This window comes from Chaetodon trifascialis, chromosome 15 (assembly GCF_039877785.1).
Source record: "Chaetodon trifascialis isolate fChaTrf1 chromosome 15, fChaTrf1.hap1, whole genome shotgun sequence".
NCBI classification, from domain to species: Eukaryota; Metazoa; Chordata; class Actinopteri; order Chaetodontiformes; family Chaetodontidae; genus Chaetodon; species Chaetodon trifascialis.
This window is the reverse complement of record NC_092070.1, coordinates 21201047-21228171: the sequence shown is the minus strand read 5'-3', so window position 1 is coordinate 21228171 and position 27125 is coordinate 21201047. Positions and strand designations below refer to the sequence as shown.

General features: G+C 47.2%; 1 protein-coding gene across 1 annotated transcript; it reads left to right on the top strand.

The window, feature by feature from the left end:
• Positions 1 to 1000: 1000 nt before the first annotated feature.
• rnd2 (Rho family GTPase 2) lies at positions 1001 to 26576 on the top strand. The gene is made up of 5 exons (XM_070981802.1): positions 1001 to 1308; positions 1762 to 1849; positions 20943 to 21052; positions 23246 to 23380; positions 25434 to 26576. Exons 1-5 carry the CDS (start codon positions 1207 to 1209, stop codon positions 25701 to 25703), a joined length of 705 nt encoding a protein of 234 aa, XP_070837903.1. The 5' UTR covers positions 1001 to 1206; the 3' UTR covers positions 25704 to 26576.
• The last annotated feature ends 549 nt before the right edge of the window (positions 26577 to 27125 follow it).

Sequence of the window (27125 nt, the reverse complement as noted above, 5' to 3'; positions counted from 1 at the left end):
CTGTTGTTTGGACGGAGGGACGCAGCAGTCCCGCTGATTGTACTCTGTTTTCTCATTTTTCAGTCTGTGTGAGTAATGTCTCCTTTGCCACTCACAGATAAGAAAGGGGTGTCATACCGCTTTTGTCCAGAAGGGGACAGTGTCGGTCTTCAGGGGACGAAAGATGACTCAACAGCACTACCTGTCCTGGCACGTGGTGCCGCGTCATTTAATTATCTCATTCACAAAAGCAATAACTCCACAGCGGGACCCTCCCAAGCAGAAGCAGCCAAAGGTAACAGCTCAGTCATCTCCAGCTCCTCCGTGTGATGGACTGCTTCACTGGATCTCCAGTCAGAGCTCAGTGTTCATGCTGCTGCACGCGTGCAGTAATACAGTAACTGCAGTAAGATCACAGCACACCTACACACAGACATAAGCTTTGCATGCAGACACATCCAACGACTAATAAACTATCATAAAATAAGATAAAGTTGAATATAAGAACCATCCATGAGGTCTCAATGGGATCTTGATAGCCTTTTACTGCTTTACCTTTGTTGTATTATTATACTTACATTATGGACCTGATGTTGATATAGGAGGTGAAATATTAAGTGTGCCAAGAAATCTTTATTATGTCACGATCTTATATTTCAAGCTCCAGGAGGCCTTTATGATATTATTTGCGGGGAGCAGACACGAGGCAAGCGGATGAAATTCGGATGTTCTCCAGTATAAAGTTTCTAAGCCAGTTTAATAGACACTCAGGAGGCAGAGTCATCTCCATAAACAGTGATTCTCTTGTTTAGTAATATCATTGAGATATTAAAAGGAAACCATCTCAGGCATAAACAAACAGGGTAATGCCCCCATAAACCATTTGTCCGACAGCGCCTTTATTTCCCACAAGAGCAGCCTATTGAGTCAGCTGAGTGATGGGATTCATACGTGAATATTGGGAAGGCGTGGCCACGAATCAAAGTACCAGTTTCCAGGGAGGGCTGTGCGCGTCCTTCCTCTGGTTTTGGTAGCAGACCAGTCAGACGAAGTCCTTCAGGGGGACCTGAGAGCCGCGCGCAGGACAGGAGGAGCTGGACAAAGCGCACCGGCTCAGCGCATGTATCTGCTGCGTTTTCTTCCCCGTCTGCGATTCCGCCGCGCCTCGTATCGGATGCTGGATGCAATCCATCCCCGCGTCAAGAACACACCTCAGACGGACAAACCATGGACAGTCTAGGCAGCCGCTGTAAGATTGTGGTGGTCGGGGACACGCAGTGTGGGAAAACGGCGCTCCTGCACGTTTTTGCCAAGGACTGCTATCCAGAGGTGGGTCTGCCAAAAGTCTGAACTTAGTCTTTAATTTGGGGAGCTATGAGAGCGGGGGGCGCGTTAGAATGTAAGGCTGAACTTCAGCACTTGTTCAGCAGGTTACATCCACCTGCTTTAAGGCAGAAATGTTTAAAGCGCAGAGACAAAGCGCCGGTGGAGAGGGAGCCGGAGTGCATGCCTGTAAAATCACGAGAGCACTCCTGTGATGTCTGAATGGACTTTAATTGTGTTTGCAGTCCTGCCCATGAAACTTTAAGGCGTTGTCTTCGTCTGCTGTAACATGACTGCATTCTTCTTAAAGGAATTTCCAGCATGAGCTCTGCACTGAAATGTCTGAAAAAGTCTGCTGCATCATGTCAGATCTGATGTTCCCATTAGTCTGAACTCTGTGGCCGTGCAAACATCTCGTGCCTCTTAACTGGATAACCAAAATACACCCTTTCTTTTCAGAACTACGTTCCCACAGTGTTTGAGAACTACACGGCCAGCTTTGAGATAGACAAGCACCGGATTGAGCTGAATATGTGGGACACGTCAGGTAAGACTTTCACGTCTCTCTCTGCAGCGTCTCTTAAAGGCTGACATCGCATCAATCCTCTCCCTGACCCTGATGCCTGTCCCTGGCTGCGACCGTGGGAGGACAGCCTCCAAGTCCCCTCTCCAACCTCTCGCAGTCATCTCTTTGACAAATTGCTTTGACCTTGCCAGCTTCATATGGATGCCTTTTGTTTTAAATGTTTTTTTTTTTTTTTAGCTCAGGGCATCTGCTGTTTGTGCTTTGCTGGAAACTCCGGTGCCAGCCATGTCTCTCGGTGCCTTGTGATTGCATTCCTCTCTGGGCTGTCCACTGTGTGTGGCTGTCTCTTCCCATGCTCTGGCCTGAGGTCAGGCGCCTGTAGGGGGAGAGAGGAGCGCGGGCGTGGATAATTGAGACAGGATGTGCCTGAAGGGAGCTGTAACTGCCCTCACTGTTGAAGTGTTTTCCTCAGTTTGACCAGTGTTCTGCTGACATATCCACTGATACTGGGAAGGATATTTGACATGTTGCTGGTCTGACTGGGTTTGCTCCTTTGCCACATTTTCAGACCTACAGACATCCAGCTCTGATATTAAATTGCATTCCCTTTGTAAATTTCATCCAGAAATGTGTTGACGAGTCAATAACGTAGAGTAATGTTTGCTGAGCTTGCACAGCTGGCCGCCACACCTCCCTCCCTTAACCCTGAAAGAAATTCATTCATCATCTTAATTTCAGATTTATTCATCAGTTGAAAGTTTTAACAACTTGCAAACATGTAAACGTTGTTTTACGAGCTTTTCCGCCCCGAGTAAAGATCTCCAGGCGTTGAAAGTGTCAGATTTAAACACGCGATGTGCTCGCCGGTGACGTCGGCGTTGTGCCATCAGAAGGGGACTTTCTCTGGCTTTTTATGTGATTTCTTGCTGGGGAAGTCGATTTGGTCGCCAGGCAGCCGGTTGCATCAGTGAGACTCCTGCACAGAGAGCCACGCTCCACTTTCATCCCAGTTGTGTCGGAATGGGGGGATTAGCCTTCCTGAGCCACCCTGAGATCTGGTCTCATCTCAGGCTAGAGGCGTCTGTCCGCTGTCTGACCGGCGACATGGCCGGTCAGGGGACTGGATGTGGGACCCTCCCCGGGGGGATTCCTTCTTTAGCATAAACATTCCCAAACCTAAAAGCATCTTCTGTGAGAGATGATGAGTGTTTTTATGTTGCGTGGTCAGTTAGTGAAAGAATGTTGTTTCTCCCTTGGGCCTCGTGGTGACCGGGAGAGTAAATCAGCTTGAGCCTGCCAGTCAGGGGTCGGGGTCCTGTGGGGCCCGGGGCCACAACAAGAGTTTCTTATCTCTGGGCTGGAAGAGTCTAATGAGTAGTGGGAATGTTTTGCTTCTGTCCATCTTTTAAACCCTAAAGCACCTTTGGCAGTGTTAGCCTTTAATCTTCAGCCAGGAGCCGCCCACCCCACAACAAACATGACGTCACCCAACCCGCTGGGTGTGTGTGTGTGTGTGTGTGTGTAAGCATGTGTGTCTGTGTGCGTTCAGAGGTCCTTGTGTGGCTGTGCCATTATTCACTGATTCACAGCAAACACAGATGTTCATATTTTCTCTCAACAAGAAAAATAATTGGCTCACACTCGGATGAAAAAGGCTTTCATCTGAAGAAAATGGCATGTCTCCCCTCGTTCCTCTTTTAGAGTCTGACTTTTCTCGCTGCTTCACCTCTCTCCTCCTTCACCGCCCCTTCTCCAGCTCTGTTTTTTTAAAAGTCTCTCACGCACACTCGCAGCAGCACCAGTTTAGTGCCCGAGCTTTGTGGTACGGTCGCGCCACCGTTTCATCATTTCTAACAGAGGCATCTCAGACTGAAATCAGTTCGTTTCAGTGGAATCGCTGCCATCGGTGGATATGCTGGTGGATGTGAAGTAAACGTGTGACATGCTTAGAGTTAAATTCAGCAAACTTCGACCTGTAAATTCACTCTGCAGGCCACTCGCAAGCCGTCCTGACAGTCCTGACCTTTTAGGCACCTGGAAAGTCCAAAATGGAGGACCTGATTGTGGTGTGCCAAGTCAGATTTCCTCTTTGTGCCACTTTGCCCTCGACAGTAACAGGCACCACCAGTGTGCACTGCAGAGCTTGCAGTACCTTCTGTTTTGGGAAAACTTGCAAATGAATTCATTTCATTTGGACCTGACATTTGCGTCACTCACCCCTCCGCTTGCTCTTCCGAAGCCACAGCCACCACCACCCCGAATATACAGCTGTTTTTTTCAGTTTTTTTTTTGACAACCAAGCTTTCAGCCTCTTCACGTAAAGTATTGTCTGCCTTTTAATTGCTGGTGAAGTCTTCCTGCTGTGGTCTGGCTGCGTTCACAAAACATTATTGATTGCTATCCGAGGCGAGGCTATTTAAACAGCTTGTGTCTCGCCTGGTTCGCGCTGCTCCGGCATGGTTAGATGTGTATTGCCATTAAAATGCTCTCAGCAGTTGTTGTAGCATACAAGTCGACCATTGATTAGTTTGGTCTCATTAATTCTGGTTCTTCCACAGGGTCTAGTCCTCGCAGGATGGGTGAGAACAGAGGTGAGGTGTTTGTCTAATTGAGGTCATTACTGGGTGTAAATCTGTGTGTGTGTATGTTTGGGTTGCAGCTCTAAATGAATATGGGTATTTTAAGGAGCATTAAACCAAAAAAAACATGGAGGTCTGGCGCCTTCTGGCAACCAGAGGGCAACTTTCAGCTGCGCTTTGTATTCTGCCCTGCATTCAGCCCCCGACCATCTGGAGAATTAAATCAATCAGAAAGTGATTGAATGGAATTCCAATGAGGGAAAACACTGCGTCTGCGTACATATGTGTGTGTTTATGTTGCACGAGCGAGCGGCCACACGGTGATGGATGCTGGAGTCTGTTACACCATCGCATGTGTTGTATGCGTGTCTTAATTGACTTTTAAAGCAACCCAAGCTGTAAAGTAGTCAAAATGTCAATGCGGCTTGGTCATAACTTGTCTGAGGGCCATTAGTGATTACCGTCAAAGCTCATGGGGCCCATTGGTCGTCAGCCAGTCTGGGTTTTCTTACCAAGCCTGAGGCCTTAATGCACTCTTCCTCTCTTCCCAAAATGGCGAGGGTGCCTGGGAAAGATTCCCTCCAGCTTTGGCCTCAGACTAATACCCTACTAAGAGGCATGCGTGCTGTTTCTTAGTGTACAAGTCCAAGTCATGACAGGCCGGGTTTCCCCAAACTTCCTACAGCAGTGCACTCACGTCTCTTTCTGTTTCTCTCTGTGCCGCCTCTCTAATGCCTGACCTGATTCTCACATGAAGACTGGAACTCTTACATTCTGCTCAGCCATGCTGGAGTGTGCTTTCAAGCGGCAATCCACAGGAATCTTGTTTTTCTTTCGTCTTTTGCTGACATCTTCGCTGCTAATCGCTCATGCTGCTGCAGAATCTCCTGTCACTCAAAACGCGCGAGAAGAAGTTCTGTCAATGAAAATTTCAGTTTCTGTTGAGTTTTTCGGAGCCCGATCGGCGATGCTGGCTATTGCTTCCCATTGCAGCCGCCCAATTCTTTCTCTGTTTGTCTCCAAACAAAGTGCTGCTGCTGTTGCTGGGAACATGAAACGCATCACTTGCTGTGCAGTGGAGGATTTTTCCTGCAATAGACCTGCCTGACACTGGGTGTTCGCAACAACAAATACAAAAAGCTTTCATGAACCGTCTGCAGTTTGAAGCACCATTGTGCTGCACAGTCAGTGACGGAGAGCAGAAAAACACGCATTCATCGGAAAATGTCACAGATCCTTAAACTGAACAAGCGCTCACATGAGATTCAGAGCCGTTCCTCGGTTGAAGTCTGGTTTCGTGTTTACTTAATGGCTCATTTCTCATAACGAAGCCGTCACATGTTTTCACAGTCGGAGGTGTGATCGTCTTTAACTTGAAAGACGAGACGCTGCGAGTGTGTAACGCCACTCCCAGCGTCGGCGTTCGCTCACAGTCACAGTCTGGCTGTCTCGCTCCCCTCGTACCGACTTTCCAACATTCCTGATGCCTTTATGCTCTTTAAACTCCACATTCTCAGCGCGCCGGACCAGTGGGGCATCCAGAGGCCTGTGAAAACACGCTGAGTTCAGTGAGCTTTCTGTTCCTCAACATTTTCCGCTTGATTAATCTTTAATAGAGAACGAGTGAACTACAACCACAACGCAGCGCGGAAATAAAACCAACAAACCCTCCCTCCGCCCTCAAACCTACAGCTCACTGGAGCCAGAGGATGCTCAGGAAGTGCTATCAGACCTGAGCAGCGAGCGTGCTGATCGCAGGAGATAACGTTATCTGCTTTTGGCTGTTCTCTTCCTCCTTGAATCACTGCTGTAAAGTTAGACTAAATGATTTAAAACAAAAAGACTCTCGTGTTCCTTCTCTTTTCTCTCGCAGTTCGAGAACGAGATGGAAAGGCAGCTGCGTAACTGCAGACAGCAGATATACTGTACCTTTTGTTTATTTTTGTCAGCATCCTGAAGGGAGGATGACGACATCCTTTCAACTGTTGTTCTCGAGCCCGGATGTATGCAAGCAGCCTAAGCCCTGAAAGTTGTTCCTGCTCTTTGCCTAACCAGCCCAGGGCAATAACTGCCTAAACCAAACCTGTTTTGATGATGCAGAACAGGCTGGAAGGCACTCCCCTGCACTGGGGGAGAACGCCTGCATGACAGTTTTGGGTAATGAGTAAACAGAAGATAGCGCAAGCGTGGTGAAATACTGTAACTTAAAATAACTGTTTGTGCACTCCTAATTAAACAAACAGATACTAAACTGACGAAGATCGCAAAGGGCCTCCTTTCCAGTTCACGCTTAAATGTAATGGAAAAGTAACGGTGCTTTCAGTTCATCGAGAAGTCTATAAAAGGCGAGAAAATGGCAAAAATTGCCAAGCACATCTCCTCAGAGCCCAAGGTGACTTCTTTAAATAGCTTTTTTCTTTTACGACCAACAGTCCAAAACCCCAAAATACTCAGTTTACAGTGATATGAAGAGGAAGAAAGCGTTTTGGAGGATGGAAACACACTCACTTACCAAAACTGAATCTTTTTCTCTTTAATGAATGAATGAATGAATGAATCATCCCTGCATGTTTTCCTGTGGTTCTTATTTCAGATATTACCTCACACACGGATGTATTCCAAAGCACTTCTGTGCCTCCTGTTTCACATAATTACATTTTTCTGATAGTGACGGAGGTGCTGCCTGCGCTGTTCTCAGCGATACGGCTGCAGAGACGGAGGATCGCTCACAGCTACTGTGTGGATAGCTGTAACGTTTTGTGATGATGACTGATGACTTCGGTGACGCTTTGGCTTCTCCTCTAGCGCCATCATCAGGCTGACATTTAGCTCGGAGGGCTGCTGTGCCGCCTCACACCCACCGGCATGGCTGCAGACTCTGACTCATGAAGCATGAGCAGGCGTGTCAGGTGGAACACGTGTTTGTCAGCGTTCAGATTTAAGGGAAGTTTTTGTTTTCGGCTCAGTGGCTGAGACGCAGAGAACAGTCTGTAATAATGTTGTTCGACTTGTGACTGACGTGTAGGATCTTTGCAAGCGTTGGAAATAAACCCGGGCCTTGGTGCCAGATCTTGTGCCGCTCTGTCCTCTGGGAACGGGAGAATCTCAGAGAATATATTCCAGCTCCTCCTTGACTCTCATCCCCTGCAGCCTCTCTGGCAGCCTGAACCTGATAATCCCAGGGATTACAGTTAATGGTTGGAGCCCACAAAAACGTTTTGCATAGCAGAAATCAACCGGCGAGCGCTGCGTGTGGTGAAGTGGATGTGCAGTCTTTGTGTGCCACTGTACTGGAAATTGCTCACTCAACTTAACATTTTGTAGGATTTTAGCGACCTCTGAACTGATCGCTCCCATCAGGAGCAGTGAGCGGAAAAATGTAGAAAAAAAAAATCCTTTGATTGATTGTAAATATCTGAATTCACTCACTAATACATGCAAATAAATACAGTTCAACTCCAAATAAGAAAAAGAAATGTAAATTTAGAGACCATTTGCTTTACTTAAATGGCCACTGAGAGGCTGCTGAGAGCCTTAAATGTTTTTCATAACACGATAGCTAAAATGCATTTTACAGCTCATTAAATAAAATTGCTCCACAGTCACACATGAATGCTTAATATAGCTAAGATGCCGTCAACAGGAATGCAGATGCATGCGTCCCTCATTGTGTAAATAACTATAATGATTTTGGCATTATAAGAACGAATCCTGTCTGTGCTCCAGTCATTCCCTTTTCCCTCTCTGCACACGGTCTCCAGCTCTAAACGTCTTGAATAACGTCAGTCTCATGCACAGTGCTGCACTTCATTGCACCCTGCGTCTCTTGAGTGGGTTTGTGTGACATTATGGAAACTCTGGAGGGCAGCCGGCGGTCCTGGCTGCCGGGCTGGATGTCTTGGTCCCTGAGCAGGCAAGCAGCTGCGCTCCATCCCTGGAGCTCAGCGCTCCGTGACTCATAGTCTTAGACTATTACGCAAAAGGTCAACAGGCTGGAGCGGAAATGGCTGCCCATATGTTACAGTAGCTGTAAGAGAAGATGAAGAAACAAAGGGAACTAGAAGAAAAGAACTGTTTGAGCGCAGGAGAACATGATGAATCCTCCCTGGAGGTGTGTTGTCATTTATCTTTTTCCTCTGTGATATTTATTTTTTCTCTCTTCTTCCTCTTCCCTCATTGATGTTCTCCATCTCTGATAGCCTATTAGCCAAGGCGGCTGCTGAACCGCGCCACGTTGAGGTCACCGGCAGTCAGGAGCTGTGTTAAGCAGGCGGTGGGCAGGAGTGCTGCATGAAAGCCAGCCAGGCGCACTGACAGGAACACACAGGCTGTAATTACCCCACAGAATATCCGCTCTCCTCAGCGACACAGTCAAACACACACACTCGTACAGAGACTCATGCACAGAAGTGTAGGACGCCGCCTGCGCCGTGCGAGCATTTAGCCGCCGCTCTGCCTCTTTTTTAACGCATCCTCACCATCCTACATGTCCATCCGCCCATAAACAACCAAGCAAGCACTCCTTGGAGGCCCCAGAGGATACAGCATCCTCCTCCTTCTGATCTCTTATCTCTGTCAGAGGAGCCTGTAAATGTGACCATGGATATGGCGATGAGCGGAAAGCCACCACCCCTTCCTTCACCACATCTCAGCCCCCCATGCACTGTCAGCTTAACGCTGAGCACCAGGCAAAAGTGTATAATCTGCTTAAATAGCATGTCCACTGCTTAACAGCACTGCAGGCCGCTGATAGGCTGTATATGACTTTTACTTGCGTTAATGTGCCAATGGAATAATCAAAGTTATTAGGGAATGAACATTAAGTGCACAGAATTAAAAGGAGTCTTTCTGTACGGTACGTTGTGAAGAAAAAGACCACTTAAGGCTTTTGATGAGCTCACACTGACTCAGATTACAAGCCCGGTCTTAAGCCTCGCCTGCTAACAGAGGAGGATATTATAAAGACTGACACAGAATAAAAGGATAAAATGAAGATGTAAAACTGTTTTGTTGGCAAGCATGTAAGGCGACGGGAGTACAAAGGAGCAGATAGGAGAAGAAATTGTAATTAGCAGTAGGAATGCTCAGTAATGACAACGCTGCCGTTATTTAACAGCATCTGATGTATTTACCTGGGCGTCAGCCTGACACATTCGTTCTGAACGGGTGATTTAAAATACACCGAAGTGTCACTCAACAATATACCAAGTGTACACGCAGAAGTTAGCGTGCGTTGTATTCATATGATATCAGCCGTGTTACTTATATACAGAAGGCTTATACACGTATCTTAACTTTAACTAACATAAAGCAACATTCAAAGCTACTGCTGTTGTATTCATTAGCAGTCTCATTGATTAGCAGCGCATTGATTTGCTGCGTTATGTAAACATCGCGCTCCAAAGCTTCCTAAAGTTCCTAATTTTGGTGTCTGCAAACTCCCGAGGGAAATTTCTTGCTCTTTAGCTGCTAAACGCTCCACGATGTTCACCAGCTCCTCTCTCACTGTGTTTTCCGCTGCTTGATGGCTTTTTAGAGTTTATTCTGCGAAAACGGCTGCAGGCTGCGGCCCAAAAACGATGCTGTGAGAGAGGTGAGGGCGAACCGGCGCTGTGGGTCGGACCGCGAAACAATGAAACTCATTATGAAGCTCTGTGAAGCTGCAGATTCAGGTGATCGCTCTCTGTAGGTTCATCACTACGAGTGGCCTCTTTCCCATTCAGCACATTGTTTTCTTCTAATGTATTGTTAAGATAAAAATACTGTTTGTCTCTGCTAACAGATTTATCTGATTGATCTTCAGTAGTTACAAGACGGAGCGAAAGAGAGATGGATGCAATAGATAAAAGACAAACATCTATGTATGTGTGTGGGCATGTGTGTGATTGGGGGGGGGGTTAGTGTATGGGAATTCCAACAGCTCTGACCCCTGACCCCTCCTATTGTTTCTCAGCTGACCAGAGGCGTAATGGGTGCTGCGGAGGGGCGCCGGGGTGGGAGCCGGGGGACAATAAGGCTGGAAAGCGGAGCAGCTGCTTCAACCAATAGGCAGCCAGACTGGGGGAGCGAGAGGCTGAAGCGAGTAAAAGCAGCGGAGGCGTGGGGGTGCTGCCCTTAGCGCATGTTATAAGAGCAGCAAGTGTTGGCCGGATTGAAAACTGGGAAAGGGGACAGAAGGAGTAGACAGAAGGAGAAGGGTACATCTGTGCTTTTCCCACCCCCACCCAGCCACCCACCCACCCTTCCAGGCTTTTTGTTGTGAGGATGTTTGTCCGTGGAGCCTCCTCCTCTGGGACCTGACCCACTGGGGTCCTTGGGGACGCAGACACAAAAACGCCAACTGCAGCGCTCTCGCTACAGGCCAAACACGGGGCTGCATATGGCGATATGAATAATCCCGCGGAGGGTTTAATGTTGTTTGTCTATTGTGTGACGAGCCGGAGGAAGCACGCTTTGATTGTGCGACCCCTGTCTTCACTGACCTGAAGTAACGTGATCTGTGGCACGACGCAAAGGAGCAGGAAGTTATTGATCCTGAATGGAGCTGCTTCAAGGGCACATGGACTCGACCATGAACCGGGAGCTTCCTTATGTGAATGTTTAAGTTCGCTTGTTTTAACAGACTGAGAGCTAACAACCACCTGTTTGATATTTTCTGCTTAAGTGCTCTGACAGATCCGACCCGGACACAGCTTCCATGTTCCTGTGATAGTTTCTTCTAGATTTACTTTATTTCCATAATTTAGGGAAGAGGCTCCTTGCACAGATGCACACAGGCCAATGAGCCAAGGCGAAATAATTTCCCCTCATAAATATTCAAACAGAAGCAAGCTCCCTCATTCGAAATTCATGAATACACAACAAATGACGACCCTGCTGGAAAACACTTAATTCTGTGTGTGAACGTGTTTGCTTCTGTTTGCTGGCTTGTTTAAATTGGCCAGTTAAGCATTAGTGAATCCAGCGATGCTTTATGATACTCGATAGATATTTATGCAGATGTTAATCCAATATGTCATAATGTGGTTCAGATTGAATTAAATGTGTAATGCCAGGAAGAGAATTTTCAGCAGGCCAGTAAATGTAATCAGCAAAAAGAAAACATCGGCATAATAACGTGCAGCGGTGGAATCCAACTGAATACATTTACTGAATTACTATACTTAAGTACAATTTTGGGGTACTTATGCTTGAGTATTTCCATTTTATTCTACTTTATATTTTCCTCCGCTACATTTATTTTGACAGATTTAGACACTTGTGACTTATACTAATACTTAAACTAATACGTTTTGAGTTTTTGGATGCAGGACAGTCATTTTACACTGAGGTACTTTGTGCTTGACTTAAAGGTCTGGTTACCGGTAATGTGATTACATTATATCACCCTGGCAGTGTTCATGTGTTTGGAACATTGGCTTTAACAAGAGGAGAGACACAAACTAATGCACCCTGGCACTGAACCAGGCATTTGTTCTTATTCATCATCATCATCATCAGCAGCAGCAGCAGCAGCAGCAGCAGCAGCAGCAGCAGCAGCAGCAGCAGTGAGTGCCTCAGTCATCCAGGCCGACAGGAAACCCACCCAGGGAAGTGTGGCTCTGTGTGTTTTCCCCCAGTCCACTCCCTCTACCCAGTGCCACAGAACCCGCTGCAGCGCCAGCTTTGATCAGCCCACTTCAAACAGCCACGCTGACTGGTTCTGCTGCTCCCAAAGCTAGCGCTCAGTCCCTCTGGCCCCCCACCTCCACAGGAGCAAAACCCTCTCAGCATCCGTCTGCAGCCCATCCGAGCGTAAGGGGATACAGGGAGATAGGCCTTCTTTCACCTCCATCCGTCAACCCCCCCGCCCCCGCCACCTGCACCTCCCTCACACACACTCGACAGATCCCATCATTTATGGATGACTTTATTTATAAACAAGATCCAATGCGCTCTCTTTCTTGCCGCTGCCGCTTTTGTGGAAGTGAAATTGCTCTTGAAGTAGTGCCATGTCTCCCTGTTGGCCTCCCTGGGGGGTAGCAGAGTGGGCTGGGGGATAGATAGCACTGTGATAGGGATGTGTTTGGATGGTTATGCACTTGAGGTGGTGGAGTCGATGGAGCAGAGGATGTCCTTTTCCACTCACAAGCTTTTCTTTCATGTGCCTGCGTCGCTGCCGTCTGCATGCTCTCACTTCTGCCTTCAGATCAGACGGACAGCTGCGGACAGAGAGGCTGCAGTTTGTCTTATTGCAAGTTTTTAATGAAAATCTCAGAGCGGGAGGAGAAGTTTCGAAGAGATTGAAAGATGTGTAGGAGTGGAAATAAAGAATGTGATCTCTGCTGTTTTACGGGTGAAAGAGGTGACTTTGAATACTGTGTATGTGTGTGTGTTTGGGAGGGGATGATGGTTTTTGAGGAGGGCTGCAGAGGCAAAGAATCAGAGTGGGTGTCTAATGTTTTGGCATGTTTTCAGACTGTCCAAAATGCTGCTGTAAAGCAAATACAAAGCTCAAAGCGGCTTGAGTTTTTTTTTTTTTTTTAATGATTAGTATTCTTACGTAATTGAAATACTGTTAATAAGCTCAGAAAATCAGTTTTAGCTGAACATTTTCACACCACCATGTTTGGTTAATTGAGAAATTATAGCAACTATGTGCAGGAAAATGTCTTGCTCTGGCACCACCTATAGGTGGCTTTGAGAATGACACAGTGGCTGACAGGAGTGCACACCCGGGTTGAATCATGTGCATGCATAATCAGCAGACTCACATGCGATTGTCCAGCGCAGGATAGTCGACGTTGCATTGCACTGCCTCTGCGTCAGCATGCTGGACACTGAAATGAGTGAGGGGGTTGTGATTTTTCCCACAGGCCTGATGTCAGTGCAAAGATGGCCCTATGCACTCGCGATACTCGCATCAAAGTTTGCACATAATAGCTTTAAATGTAGAAAAGTGGTTATGCAGGTAAGATGGCACAACTGTCAACATGACGTGCACACTGCAGCAATCGAAGCCAAATGTGGTGCCTGATTTTGGTCAGAAAATCAACATTTTGCCTGTGCAAGCGAGCTAATGACTGATTTGAATGTATTTGGGGTATGCTGCCAATAAGGCCACCCAGGCCTCCTTTCAGAGTCCTGAAAGTGAGTGAAACTGGATATTCCTACCAGCCTCCTTTCTTTAAAGAAAGCCCCCTCCCCCTCTAAAATCTTCTGTTTTATGTGTTCGAGTTGAGCAACCAAACAAAAAAATAATAAAGAAGAAAGACTTAGAGTCTGTGCTGGAGAGATCGGAACCAGCTGGGGTCAAACACAGACTGGTCTGAGCGGTGGAAGAGGTTGTGCAAAGAGCAAATAATCTTCAAGCCGGCATCTGGCGCTCTTTAACTAGCCCCTGTCTGTTTTTTTTAAACTGTGTTATTTGGTGGATCTTGTCCAAACAGTCTGCTGCTGCTGCTGCTGCTGCTGCTGCTGCTGCTGCTTTGACGAGACTCGACGGTTCTGCTGTGAGAGGCTCGGAGCTTGAGGAAACACAGAAACGGATAAAAAACGGTTGTGCGTGTGCTCCCTGTGCACAGCCAGCAGTCGCTCGCAGCTACTTGACTCCCTCACACAAACAAACGCTGGGTTGTGTTTGTGTTGTAACGTCTAAACACACGACCCTCGCCAAGGAATTAAGAGTGTCACCGAGGGGTGTGCTAATGCAGACTGCCAGATCTCAAACATTTCCAAGTAAAGTAGAGACACGTAGATACGTAGCTCGACAGAGGAAGTGAACGACAAAAGAAGCGTTGTGATCTTTCTAAGCAAAGCGCTGCACGATTAGAGCCAGATCAAACAACAGGAGATGAAATGCATCGCTGTATAGTGTGTCTGTGTGATCATAAAAGAGGGGCTGGGGGTGAGGAGGACCCGAGAGCAGACACACTACATCTCCATACCCCTGGGGCGAGTGGGAGGCAGACAGTAATGCTGCTCTGGACCCTGCCTGTGCTGTCGGCGAGGTGGCCAGCTCTGCTTTTCAACCTGTGATTGGACAGCAGACACAGGCATTAACTCCTTGGCAGCTGAGCTCAGAGCAGATCAGTGGAAGGTGCTCGACGCCCTTCAAAGGCTGCACTTCCTCCGGAGGGAGAGCGCAGGGGCTTTGATCAATATCCCTTGTGAGAAGGCTGCAGACATGGAAGGTTAATGGCCATTTAACCCAGTGTCACCTCCACTGTCCCGGCTGTGTGCTAATGCCTTTGAAAACTTGACACAGCCATCTCTATTACAGATCAACAGCTTTGTCAGTCTGTTTCTGGGTGTGTGGTGTATGCACTCGTCTAGCCTATAGGTCAAACTGCAAGAGAAACCAAAGATAGAAGCCTCCGCCCAGAGAGCGGGCCAGCAGAGGCTGCTTCATCACAGCCTTTTTAGTAATCCTTCACTTCATTGCCTCAAGCTTCTTATTTAAGGCTATGGCAAGTTGCACAAAATCTGGCCTTCCTTACAGAAGTAAACAAAGGCAAGTTTCTCATTTCTGATGATGACTCTCGCTAGCAGATTTTATGTGTAGCTAGCTAATGTAAGCTAATGCTAATGCTTAAAGTTAAACTCGAGTTTGAAGGGTGATTGAGATTATTGTCTTCTTAGAGCCTCACGCACACCGCGTCAACGTGTAGAGATGTGCAAAGCTCGACAGGTCTGCCGGTGCCTAGTTTCAGCTGCTAAGCTGTGATTGGACAGTTGCTGTTGGGAGGATGGGTTTAGCAAAGGATCAATCGTAGCAATCAACTCCCAGGTTCAATATTGCAGCACAAAGCCTAAAATCATTGACAGACATTTTGAAGTTACATCATGAGAGAAGTAAATGCCTACAGAACATCTGAACATAATTTTTCTTCAGAAGATTGAAAAATCTCAGGAAGTACTTTGACGAGAGTATGAATATGGAAGACAATAGCATATAAAAATCCATAATACTCCACTGAAGCCAAGTCTATGTTTGTAATATCAAGTGATTCATTCCTCGCTGTCTTCTCCGAAAAACGAAACAGACCCCTGTTGTGTTTCATGCATCAAGATTTAACATTTGTGTTTGAGATGCTCTCGATTGTCCTTTGCCATTTGAGTCGCTTACTGGGAAGCTTTGCACATCGTGCTTGCAGTTACGCTGTGTGGAGATGTGCTGAACACACACCGCGCTGGTAAAATTACAGTGTGTTGTTTTTTGTATGGATTAAAGATGGATATGATGTGTTCATTACTGAGCTTTGGAGGAGCCACGCTAGCTTCTTCTCTAACTCTCGGCATGAAAGCAAATTAGCAAACTGCATTACAAAACAACGATGTTATAAAACTGAGCAAAATGAATGCAGATCTTAATCTCTCGAATGGATTATAGATCTCAAAGAAGTGCCCATTAACTGATTTTCATATCATATGGAAATCAAAGGAAACCAGTGGCTGGAACAGTCTGAAAACTGAATCCAGAGCTCTAAAACTGTGGAGCTTGCTTTTGAAAATGGTCAGCAAGAATATCAAGTGTGCATTGTTTGGTGCGATCTTCCTCAATATGCAGTCCTTGTAGCCATCTGACGTAGCCCTGAGTCCTCATGATACAAAAAGTCGCTGCTTCCCGCCACAGATCAACGAGGGCGGGAACGTAGGGCGGGAAATGTAGTTCTTTTGTATTGGGATTGAGAAGCACAGTACACACTTAGAACTACAACTCCCATGAAGTTGTTCCAACAACTGACGAATAGGACAAGAGACAGTTATATAGCCTAGTTCTCCCCACTTTTTTTTAGAAATGATACCATCGCAACACCGTCGCACTCGTGGATGCATATTTCTCTTCGCACAGAATGATTTTTAGTAGCAAATGCGACGGAAATTGTCGCACTGTACAGCCCTGGGAACACTCGTTTTATGCCAAACTTCCAGGAGGAAGGTCAGCTGGTCCACATGTAGTAAACCCTATTGGATTGTGGATGCAGGACTGCAAAAGAAAGTTTTATTTCAGCCTTATATTCACATAGTAAAACACACGCAGGCTTGATCAGATGAGTGGAACGCTGGGTCAGAGTAACTCCACCTCCTCTCGAAGGCTGTCTTGGCAGCAGTGTGTGTTTATCTCCGTTTGAGTAGAAACCCTGATTGAGGAGAAGCCATAACAGTTCACAACACAGACCGGACCGTCAGCCATGAAAAGTCTGCTCAACCTCTGAAAGGATGGAGCACCAACACTCTTCTTCTCTCCTTTGAGTCACCTCTAATCATCAATGCTCTGGAGTCATTAGCCTCCACGATCCCCTCGCTCTCTTGCTCACTTCTTCCTTACTTCCTTTCAGGGCCTCACAATGGAGCCATTTGCATCCCTCCAGGTTGCTACGATACTCGGCCACCCCGACTTGAAATGTTTTGGCTTTGCTTTGAAGGTGGATTTCAAGAGGAAAACAGCTGCGGGAGAAGAAAAAGGACGCTGTGTGTGCGGTGCTGACTGTGTTGTGTTTCTAAGGTTGCGGCTAACTAAATCACACTAACTGTTTTCGTTTATTTGGTGGCATTTGAGAGGGTGTTTGCTTCCTGATACCCTGCCTTCGTTTGTGTGCATGGGTGTTTTTCAGAGTGCCTATACGGCCTAATGAGGCTGTTAGTTGCTGCTGACTCCACACCATATGTGCTTTCCCCCCTCACTCATAATGGTTTGCTTTTTAGCTGCATCTGCAACGAGCGTGCAGCAAACAGACAGAGAAAGAGAAAATTCCTGCTGTGAAGGTTCAGATTAATGCACTGAAGGCGGGAAGGCTTTGTTAGATGCTGATGCACACTCAATTTCACGGGCTTCCTGAAGAATCTTCTCCATCAAACTGCGCCATTTGTGTTTTATTCTTGCGGTTACTTCATTGTTTGTCCACATGAAATGGAAATTCCTGCAGCGGAGAATGAGCAGATAGAGAGCTGCTGCGTCTCAGACGGATTGTCCCGACGGGGTAGTCCAAGTGTCACGGGACAGGAGGCTTAAACGAAGTCATACCACAAACCCTGAAGCCTTATTACTGTACATTAGCGCTCTGCTAAGTTCCTGTCCGCCTCAACATCCTCTGAGATATTTGTGGCCTTTGATGAAGCTCGAGTGACGGTTGGTGAGGAATGCTTTCCTCCCACCTCTGTCACCTCTGCTCAGAGGAGCCTCCTGCTGCAGCGTGGCTTAGCGCTAATTAGCCCTGTGGAAATAAAGACAGAAATCCACTTTCTGCCGTGAGAGATCACCAGTGCTAAATCAGGCTAATGCTAATGCTTGAGCAGGAGGCTTTTTCTGAGGTGTGTTTTATGCGTGTCCTTGGCACGCCGTGGCAGGGTCCCGCTCCTTGCCAGGCATGATGGTTTTTAGCGGTTTCTGCCAGGCTCCCCTCCCTCACCCTCCTGCCCCATCCATCTCGTCCTGCCTCCGTCTGAAATTCAATTGACCTTTTGTTCCACCTCACAGTGAATGGGCACAGGCCGCATCCACCAATAGCCAACCCATTGCTCTCATACCTCTTTATTTGATCTGTCCAGCCGCATCCAGTGCTTTCATTACCTGCCCAAACACCCACTGCACACCCACTCTCCTGCACTCCTCTACATCCTCTTTTATCTCTGGTCATGTCTCTTTGCTGGTAGGAGGAGGGGGGTAAGTGCATTTCAGGCAATGGAGGTGATATATTTTACAATGAGGAGGAAACTTTTCCTCCTGCCGCTCATGTTCTTGATCGTTATGGTGATTGGCTTTTATTTGCGCCCGCTCGGCTCGGTTTATACAGCACTTTTTCTCCGCTTCTCCCCCTCAGAGGACTTCTTTCTGACTTTGTAAAAGTGCTGAGGTAGCTTCCCTGTCGCTCGGGGCAGAAGAGCTCTGAACTGCTGCACTGTGACAAGGCCTGTTCTGACCGTGACCTGCCAATCATTTCGATCATTGGGATTGACAAATTGGTCCCAGCGGCCTCGTTCCAGCCCCTAATTACACCTTAAGTCAAACAAGCACCATTGTCTCAACTTTCCTTCATCTGACATCTCTTCCCCTTCATCTGGATTCTGCTTTAATTCCCCGGTTGCTTCTCTCATCATTGCATGCTTCTGCACCTTGCCCTCTCCCCCGCGTCAAAGTCATTAAATCTTTTCTGTCCCCTCTCCACCCCCACATGCTCCGTCTCTTTTCTTCTTCAGCTCTAACCTCGGTACAGGTCTGCTGCACTGTGATACATACTAAAGACCAACTTCAGCAGCTACAGCACCTCATGTGTGACCACTACCAATCAGAGCTCGCTGTCGTACAATGTGTGCTTTGCTGACTGTTGGACTTGGCATCCGTGTGATTGGGCTTTTTTCGGTGTGTGTGTGTGTGTGTGTGTGTGTGTGTGTGTGTGTGTGTGATAGTCCTGCACTCTTGGCAGTACCAAACAGCAGCAATTTTGTGTTAATAAGACAAGGAGGGGGCTAGGAATTCCTGATAACGTCCTGTAAGGTGGAGGCTAAAATAACATTTAATTTTTCCTTCTGTCTTCTGCAGTTTATTACACTGAAAAAGCGATTGCATTGTATTTTTAAAGGCAGAGAAACAAGGTTATCAAAGTATCACAGATTTAGCTAAACTGCCTTCAGTTTAAAGGCGCCACCTTGTGAAATTTCTGACTATGAGAGCAAGGTTTTTTCGAGGGGGTCCTTGTATTGTTTTCACATGCATCAAGCCCCCTGCAGCAGTGCCAGGCTGTGCAGTAATTTTGCAATAGTTATTACAGTTGAAAGAGGAAAGATGTGACGCACAGGGTCCCAGAAACACTTTCCCCCTGACCGGTCATTATGAAAGGATCTGCTGTTAGAACCAAATTTGAGCCATTAGGGCCAATAAAAATGCAAAAAAGTCCCAAAAATGCAGACAAGACTGAAGAACTTGTGATATATGCAGCGAGCAGCTTTCATTAGAATTAATAGAGCCCCGTTTTATAAGATGGTATTCAGTTATCTTATCTTATCTTGGTAATGCATATCGACAGCGTTATCAATGCCGCAACAAAAGGAGCGAAGAAGAAGCCTGCGAGCCGACATTAGCGATGCAGGATTCAAAACAGTGTTTCTAAAGTCTTATGAGACTAGACAGGTCTTCAGAATATTTGTAAGCCCTTAATGGCATTTTGGTGAGAAACAGAATGTAAACAAAACCGCTCCTGACTTGGAGGTGCAAATCAATTTTTAATGTGCAGCCTGTTGCATTGTCCTCCGCGGGGAGGGAGCAGGTCACCGTAGGACAGCTAGCTGAATGATGGGGGCTGCAGGCCGCGTGCACCCATTGTCATAGTCTCATTCCATCATTAACAAAGAGAACATAGTGATGCTAAAACAGGCTGTGGGGCCATTGTGCAGACTCCATTTACCCTGCCAGACAAAAGCACGCTGCGTTTTACCCGGCTGACTGCCTATTGTGTCCGGTCTGCTATGAAGTGCGATAGCAGCAAGCTTAAAGATAACGTATAATCATCAGTTTGCGTGACCGTAAGGGATTACATGCAATATTGAGATGTTTTCACATCCATCCACGAACGTGATTCACACATGTATGCAAATTTCTAGCAGCTGTAGATGTAAAAAGAGGCGATGTGTCACCAAAACTTTAGTATCCTTGACAATGAATTTGTGCAGCCAGGGTGCGGTCGCTATCGAACTGGAAGAGTTCAGGTCCATACCAGCTCCCAGGGGTGGCAGGAGGGAAGGAGCCACAACCACAGCCACATTTCCCAGAAAGCCCAGATATTTTTACAAGCCTCTTAATGAGAGCTGCGCGAGAGCAGGACCGTGTAACTGAGCGGCTTGTGAAAGTACAGAGGCACCACTCTGCCTTCAAATTTGATCAAGGTACAGAAATGAAAAGCGAGAGTGGGAAGAGGCGTGTGAGTGCATGTGAATCTCACACAGTCGGAAAAAAAAGTGGAAGATTTTAAAACGAGGACCATTTGAAGGAGAGACGGGAAGAGGGATGAGTCGAGAGAATTAAGGGGTTCAACCTTTGGTTTGGCCTTTGTGCTGGCATTCGCTGTTGTTTCAAGATGATAATGGATTGTGTGCGCAAGTCCTAAGGTCCTCAACCCACTATAATTCACTTTTGAGAGTGTGTGTGCGTGTGTGCATGTGTGTGTGTGTGTGTGCGCGCGCTTCTCTGAGTAACTCCTCGACATTCCTTGTGAAGCACTGTGATTAAGGGAGGCTGCAACTGTGCGGAAGCCCGAGAGACAAAGATACTCAAATATGAGCACACAACTGTAATGATCATGACTCATTTGCATCTGCAGGGTGCATTCAAGCTGCAGCGCATCCAAGCTCGTGTCACATCCTCCGCTTTAATGGGTTAGCCATGTATTAATGACCTTTGGGTCACCTTCCAGGGATGTGCAGTACTTTCTAATTGACACAGCGTGCCATATGGTTGGGATGAAGAACCTCATGGGGTTAAGTCGGTTATAAACAAGTACGCGCAGGAATTTTTCAGAAGACACCGTGACCTTATGCCATATGTTATTGTGTTTCCACAGGTTCCTCTTATTACGATAATGTGAGGCCGCTGGCGTATCCTGATTCAGATGCGGTTCTCATCTGTTTCGACATCAGCCGCCCAGAGACTTTGGACAGTGTCATAAAGAAGGTCAGTGTTCTTTATTTCATCGCCTCCTCTCAATGCTTTGGATCAGCATTAAATATCTGCTGCGACACTGAGGAGCCAAGCGGAAAAAAATCAGTTTTTCCTGATCAGCATCTTGTGTCCGCTCACATTTCTGTGCCAGCAGCTTGCATTTTCACGGCTCAACAATGGAGCAAATCAGCACAGAGGATAGAGCCTCTCATTCCTTTTTCTCATCGAAACGTCCGTGCCTACTTGACCCTCAGCCCTTTGAGGAATGGGAGGTCAGAATGAAGAATGAGAGGAGAGGCTTTGCAGCCGGGTGGGTTCGAGAGGAATATCAGATACGCAAATTAGCCACAGCAGCCATATCAAAGGAGCTGTTGCAGAGCCTGTTCAAGAGCTCTAGATTTGCCTTCTGCAGGCATTTGGAATTTAAAATCTGAGTTTTATGCAGAGCAGTTGGCTCGATGGCGGCAGTTAACGTTTGTAAGGCGGCCTTAGCTCAGATGTTGGGGTGGCGGCTAACGTGTGGTAGTGGCCAGGCAGGGCTGTGGTCATGGATGTGTTTTTACAGTCGGAGCCAATACCTAGACACCCAGCATAATGGGTTTGTTTGCGTGCATGTGTGTCATGTAAAACAGGCCCGTGCCTTTTAGTGGTCTCTCATCTTGAAGCCATGTGTGCGTGTTTGCCTTTGAACTGCACTCCTTGTGGGCTGCAGACGGTTCCCACGGCCGGCCTGTTGACGCGTTTAGCGGTCTGAGGGGAGCTGCTTAAATGCCCCGGCAGACTTTGTAGATCTAACCCGAGACACCTTTTCTCACCCACAAATATCTCACAAGCCTCGCTGCACTCTGTCAACAGGGGGAAGCAGAGGCGCCGTCAGGCTTTTGGTTTTCCCATGAATCCCCTGGCAGGGGGGTGCCGTGACCCCTGACCCCTAGCTGTCACCCGGGTAATCTCTGAAACTCAGAGGCACATGGAAAACCTGTTACACAATCACCATCCCAAATTAGACTCTTGACCTCCAGAAGCAAGCAGGTCACAAAGGTTTCTGGATGACAGCTGGGGGAACAGAGAGGGTTAACCAATCAAAGCATTTGATTGGATGTTAGCGGCAGAATAGGGACGGCCTCGAAAGGTCGAAGGTTGCTTTCAACAAGAGGGATGAATGGACACCCTGACATTCTGCACACGGCATGTGGGATATTTCAGGGCTGTCGGCTGCTGTTGTGTGTGTGCGTCGCAGGGAGGAGCGGCTGTTGGTTCAGCTGAGTCTCAGAAGCGACATTTAATCTCAGGGTGATTTTGGAGGGAAGACTGCTCAACCTTTTCTGCACAGAACCTCAAATAGATCTGTTGACGCACATCAGGTACGAGCCCGAACCTACCTGGCAACCTTTTTCGGATTTTCATGTGGAGCTTGCGTGCGCGCTGCTTAGAGCTGGAATTATTAAAACAGTTCATTGACTGACAGTGAAAAACATTCGCTTCTTCCAGCATTTAATATTTATTCTTCGCCTTATGTGAAAGTAAATCCGATATCTTTTAGCATTAGTCCGACAAAAGAAACAATGTGAAGGAACAGGAATTTAGGAATTACGATGTGCATGTTTCTGTTCGCTGCAGCCCTGTTATTAATATAGATGGATGAGTGTGTTTTACGGGACTGCAACCACTTCCTTGACTTCTAATTAATTCATTCATCGTTGAGTCTATAAAATGACAGAACTTAATGGAAATGTCTATCACAACGTCCCAGAGCCCAAGGGGATGTCTTCAGATTGTTTTGCTCAAACAAAAACTGAAACATATTCGATTTACATGAGAAAAAACAGCAAGCGCTCCTCAGTTTTTGCCTCATTAATGACTTAAACAATGACTATATTGTGAAAACTTGGACTGAGAAGTGGACTTAATGCCTCGGCGCTAATGTTTTATATTCCAAAATATGGAGGAATTGACCTCGTCTGCTCCATTAATCTCACAGTAGAGTCAAAGTTGTAAAAAAAAAAGCACTTACTTCCCCTTTGACTCCTTAGCTGAACAAATGTCTTTTATTGAGAGAGCATTACTCTCCCTCAAGCTCAGATGTCCAGAATCAAAAAGCCAAAGGTCGTAGCTCATCCGTCGGCACAGACAGCTCTGCTCTCATATTTGGCAGTGACTCAGTGATGTATTTCCGTGTCTCTCTGTCCATTCGTGTCTCAACAGTGGCAGGGGGAGACGCAGGAGTTTTGTCCCAACGCCAAAGTGGTGCTGGTGGGCTGTAAGCTGGACATGAGGACAGATGTCAACACTCTGAGGGAGCTGTCCAAGCAGCGCCTCATCCCCGTCACCCATGAGCAGGTAAGAGCGAGCAGGTGATGGACACGTGAGGGGACAGGAGTGGGACACAATGAGAGGAAGGCAGGTTTGAAAACAACAGCGGATGCAGAGAGAAATCAGAAAGCGATGCGGCGATGATTGTGTGTGTTTACTCCATGTGAAGTCCCACGGAAAGGAAGTGTGAGAGGGGGCTCATGCAACACCATCAACCACCACAGAACAAGAGAAACCCCTCGGGGACATGTTGCTGGTGCTTTGACTGAAATTTTGCTGACAGGCGATACAGAGTAAGGTTTCTTACGGCGAGGGCTGAGGAAGAGGCACAGGCGGTTAGCGGGGTTTATGTCGAGGGACACAATTTTTCCCCTGAAATGAAATATTCATGCAGATTTAGGGATTTTCAAAACGCAGGATGAATAGAAAAATGGACATTGATAAATGAGGGAGCCCTTTTATCGCACGCCGCCATGACCTCTAAGCCAAGGGGATGGGGAGGAGAGGGAGGGGATGATAAACTGTTCTGTAAATCTGCGAATTTTAATCAGCTTTCAGCGTGTTCATTTTGTGCTCTCCCGTGTTGGACATACAAAAAAAAAAAAGTGGAGGGGCTTTTTCACCACCGCACAAAAGCCCTCAGAACAAAGGAGGCTTTTTTTTTCCACCGCTGTCTGAGAGCTCGCTGGAGGCTAAAAGCACGCAGGCTCCAAAAAATCAGCCGCTGAGAAAAAAAACAGACAGTTCATGTAAATAAGATACGTAAACAAAAGACGGAGTGGCAAACCGCGGAGCTAATGTGAAATAGCTGGGGACCATTTGTGGCCGGGCCTACATTGAGCCATTGTTTCGCTGCTTCTCAGTTTTCATCTGAGGCAACTACTGTTTGTCCCTCTAACGTGCCTGGAAACTGTGTGCCAGCAGCAGATGCCAAAGCCGTGCACAATAAACATTTTGGTGCTCTAATCCAATATCCTGTGTTGTTATCCCGCTGTTGATCTTAAATTGAATTCCAGCACAGCTGAGGAGTCGCTGGCGAAAGTGACCACGGGGTGAACCCCAGACATTTCCGCGCTAATCTGTCTGAGATCCGATCGAGCTTTTCCGCTTGTCACGGCGATCTCTACCTCGCACCCCCTCCCGCCGCCACCCCCCGAATCCCGCCATTCCACCTAATGAGGACTTCATTGCTTCTTAAACGTGGCTCAGCGCGCAGCCGCGATAAAAACCAAACAACAAAGCGCTCTGTGTTGGAGCGCTCGCGATGTGAGGGTCATGGGAAACGCAGTCCCGTCTCGTCTGGTGCAACCTTTGCACATGTTGATCCTGCATGAATGTGGGCATAAAGGCTGGACTGTGGCGGAGAGAGAGAGGCCGAGGGACTTTGAAATTAAATCTGCCTCTGATTTGATCTCAAGAAAACAATTTACAGTCTTAATTAACTGGGTGTATTGTAACATCACACAGGGGTAAGCTCCACTGATGGAGGACTTCAGTCTCTTCTCTCTAAATAGCTGCATAGACCATGTCAACATGGACCCAGCGGGCTCTGTGGCCACTCTGCTCCCACTCTCTTACTACACTGAGACTGAGGACTCAGAGCATCTGCATTATTCATGCCTCAGATGGAGGAGCTTCATTTGTCTCCAGACATGTTTAGACCGCTGACATTCAGCCTACGGCTCAGATCGGGCTCTTTGTCTCAGATCTGCCTCTTTCGGGGACTTTAGTCTTCCGCTGTTGACACGCGGTGCCTGCTTATGCTAAGGTACAGTGAGGTGGGGTGGGATGAATATTGTGAAATCTCGTTTCCTTTGTGAGGCGCGGCGCCTTGATATGAAGCAAAGTCATGTGTAACGCCTCTGAAAATCAGAGAAAACAAGAGAAGAGACACAGTTTTGCCACGGTCATGAATTCAGCTGGAACAGAAGCAGAAGACGAAGCTACTGAAAGCTACAGAAGGAGCCAAAGAGTCACACAGGGCGGATTTTGTGGCGCTGCAGATAAAGTGTTCCTGTAAAGCATTGTGTTGCTGCGTGCTTGCTAATTGTCTCCCGCCTTGCTTGTCTCCGTCTTCCAGGGCAGCGCGATAGCTCGACAGATCGGGGCGGTGGCCTACGTGGAGTGCACCTCCAAGGTGTCAGAGAACAGCGTCCGGGACGTGTTCCACATCACCACGGTGGCGTCGGTGCGGCGGCCGTTCAAGCCGCAGCTAAAACGCAGCAGTTCCCGCAGAGGCCTGAAGCGAGTCTCACAGCTCCCCTTGCCTCCCCTGCCGGGTCGGACTGAGCAAATGGACCAAGCCCCGGCCATGAGGAAGGACCGGGCCAAGAGCTGCGTGCTCATGTAGAGACCCAGTATTATAGATATATATATGTATATACATAAACACAGAAGTATATAACAGAGGAAGTCTATTTATTGTTTTTTGTTGTTTTCCTCGTATCTTCATTTTTTGCACTGCAGAGGAGTGAGGACAAAAAGAAACGCTGCGCTGTGGAAAGAAATGCTTTGGATTTTTTTCTTTTTTTTATTGCGTGTGTGCATATTTTCTAAGCTGTTTACATATTTGTGTTGTTTTGAAATGATGACAAATTGGACTAACCCTCTGGATGTGAGGGAGCTGTGATAGTGGAAGTGCCGTCTAGTCCTGGGTATTAAAGGGGAATTAATTTCCTGAGAGCGCTCTAATAAGAGGATGGCACGGCGGCGGTGGCGAGAGTGAAGAGCATGTGAGGAGAGCCATGTTGAAGCAGGACGTCTGGGGATGAAGATTGTTGTTTTCAAAGACGGGGCTGCTCAGCGAACATCGAGACTAATTGTCTCGCTGCGCCGTCTCAGGTTGCTTCCTGTTGCCATATTTGAGAGGAACACAAGTATGTACGGCGATGCTGAAAAGGGATTCTAGTGATGCGATGAATGACGGCTCGAACCAAACGTTAGGAGCTAAAAACGACGTTTTGTGACGCTGAACTGTTGTGAAGGTGTGCGTGAGCGTTGCTGCCACAAGTGCATTTTAGAGAAGTCACACCATATCTGATTTTACGTTTCTCATTTAACTCTATTTTTCTCATCGGCTCCATCTGTGTTAGTTTGACTCACTGACGTTCATGCTGTTGTCACTATTTTAAAGGTGTTTCTTTGTGGAAAATAAAGTGGTAACATGTTAGGGCTATTTTGTTGTACTTTCACTGACGTCTAAAATAAACTGACTGAATAGGGAAAGGACAGAAAGTTTCATTCCTTCTTTTTCATTAAATAGCATCAAGGACGCAGATCATGTGATTACTACAAACTGTAAGCGTGTGCTCAGATGGAGCGGATCAATCGCTCGCAGTGTTCGCTCTCTTCTCAGCACCTTCCCATCCATGTGCTTTCCCCGGCCAGCCTTCAGAGGCCACGTCTGTAAATAGCAAGCGTCCATTTCCTGTTTTAATGTGCTCTCGTGTTGCCCTGCACGTCGAACAGGAGTGCAGCCTGAGGAGTGAGTCAGTCTTTCGAGGTAATGTGCTCTCTGTGCAGACCTCTCAGCTGGCAAAAAACAAAATTGAACTGCAATGCAGCAGCACCGGAGGACTAATGTGGTGTTTTTAAGTGACTGACTCCATACTGTTACAGGAGCTCAAGTCTATTCTGCACGACAGATGACTTGACATGTGAGCTCTTTCATCCGCAGAGAACAATTTGGCCGTCCAGTTGATCCTGAAACTCCAGACCTCTCAAAGTTGTTTTTCCCTGAGCTGCTTCTGTAAAACAGTCCACTGGTCAGACT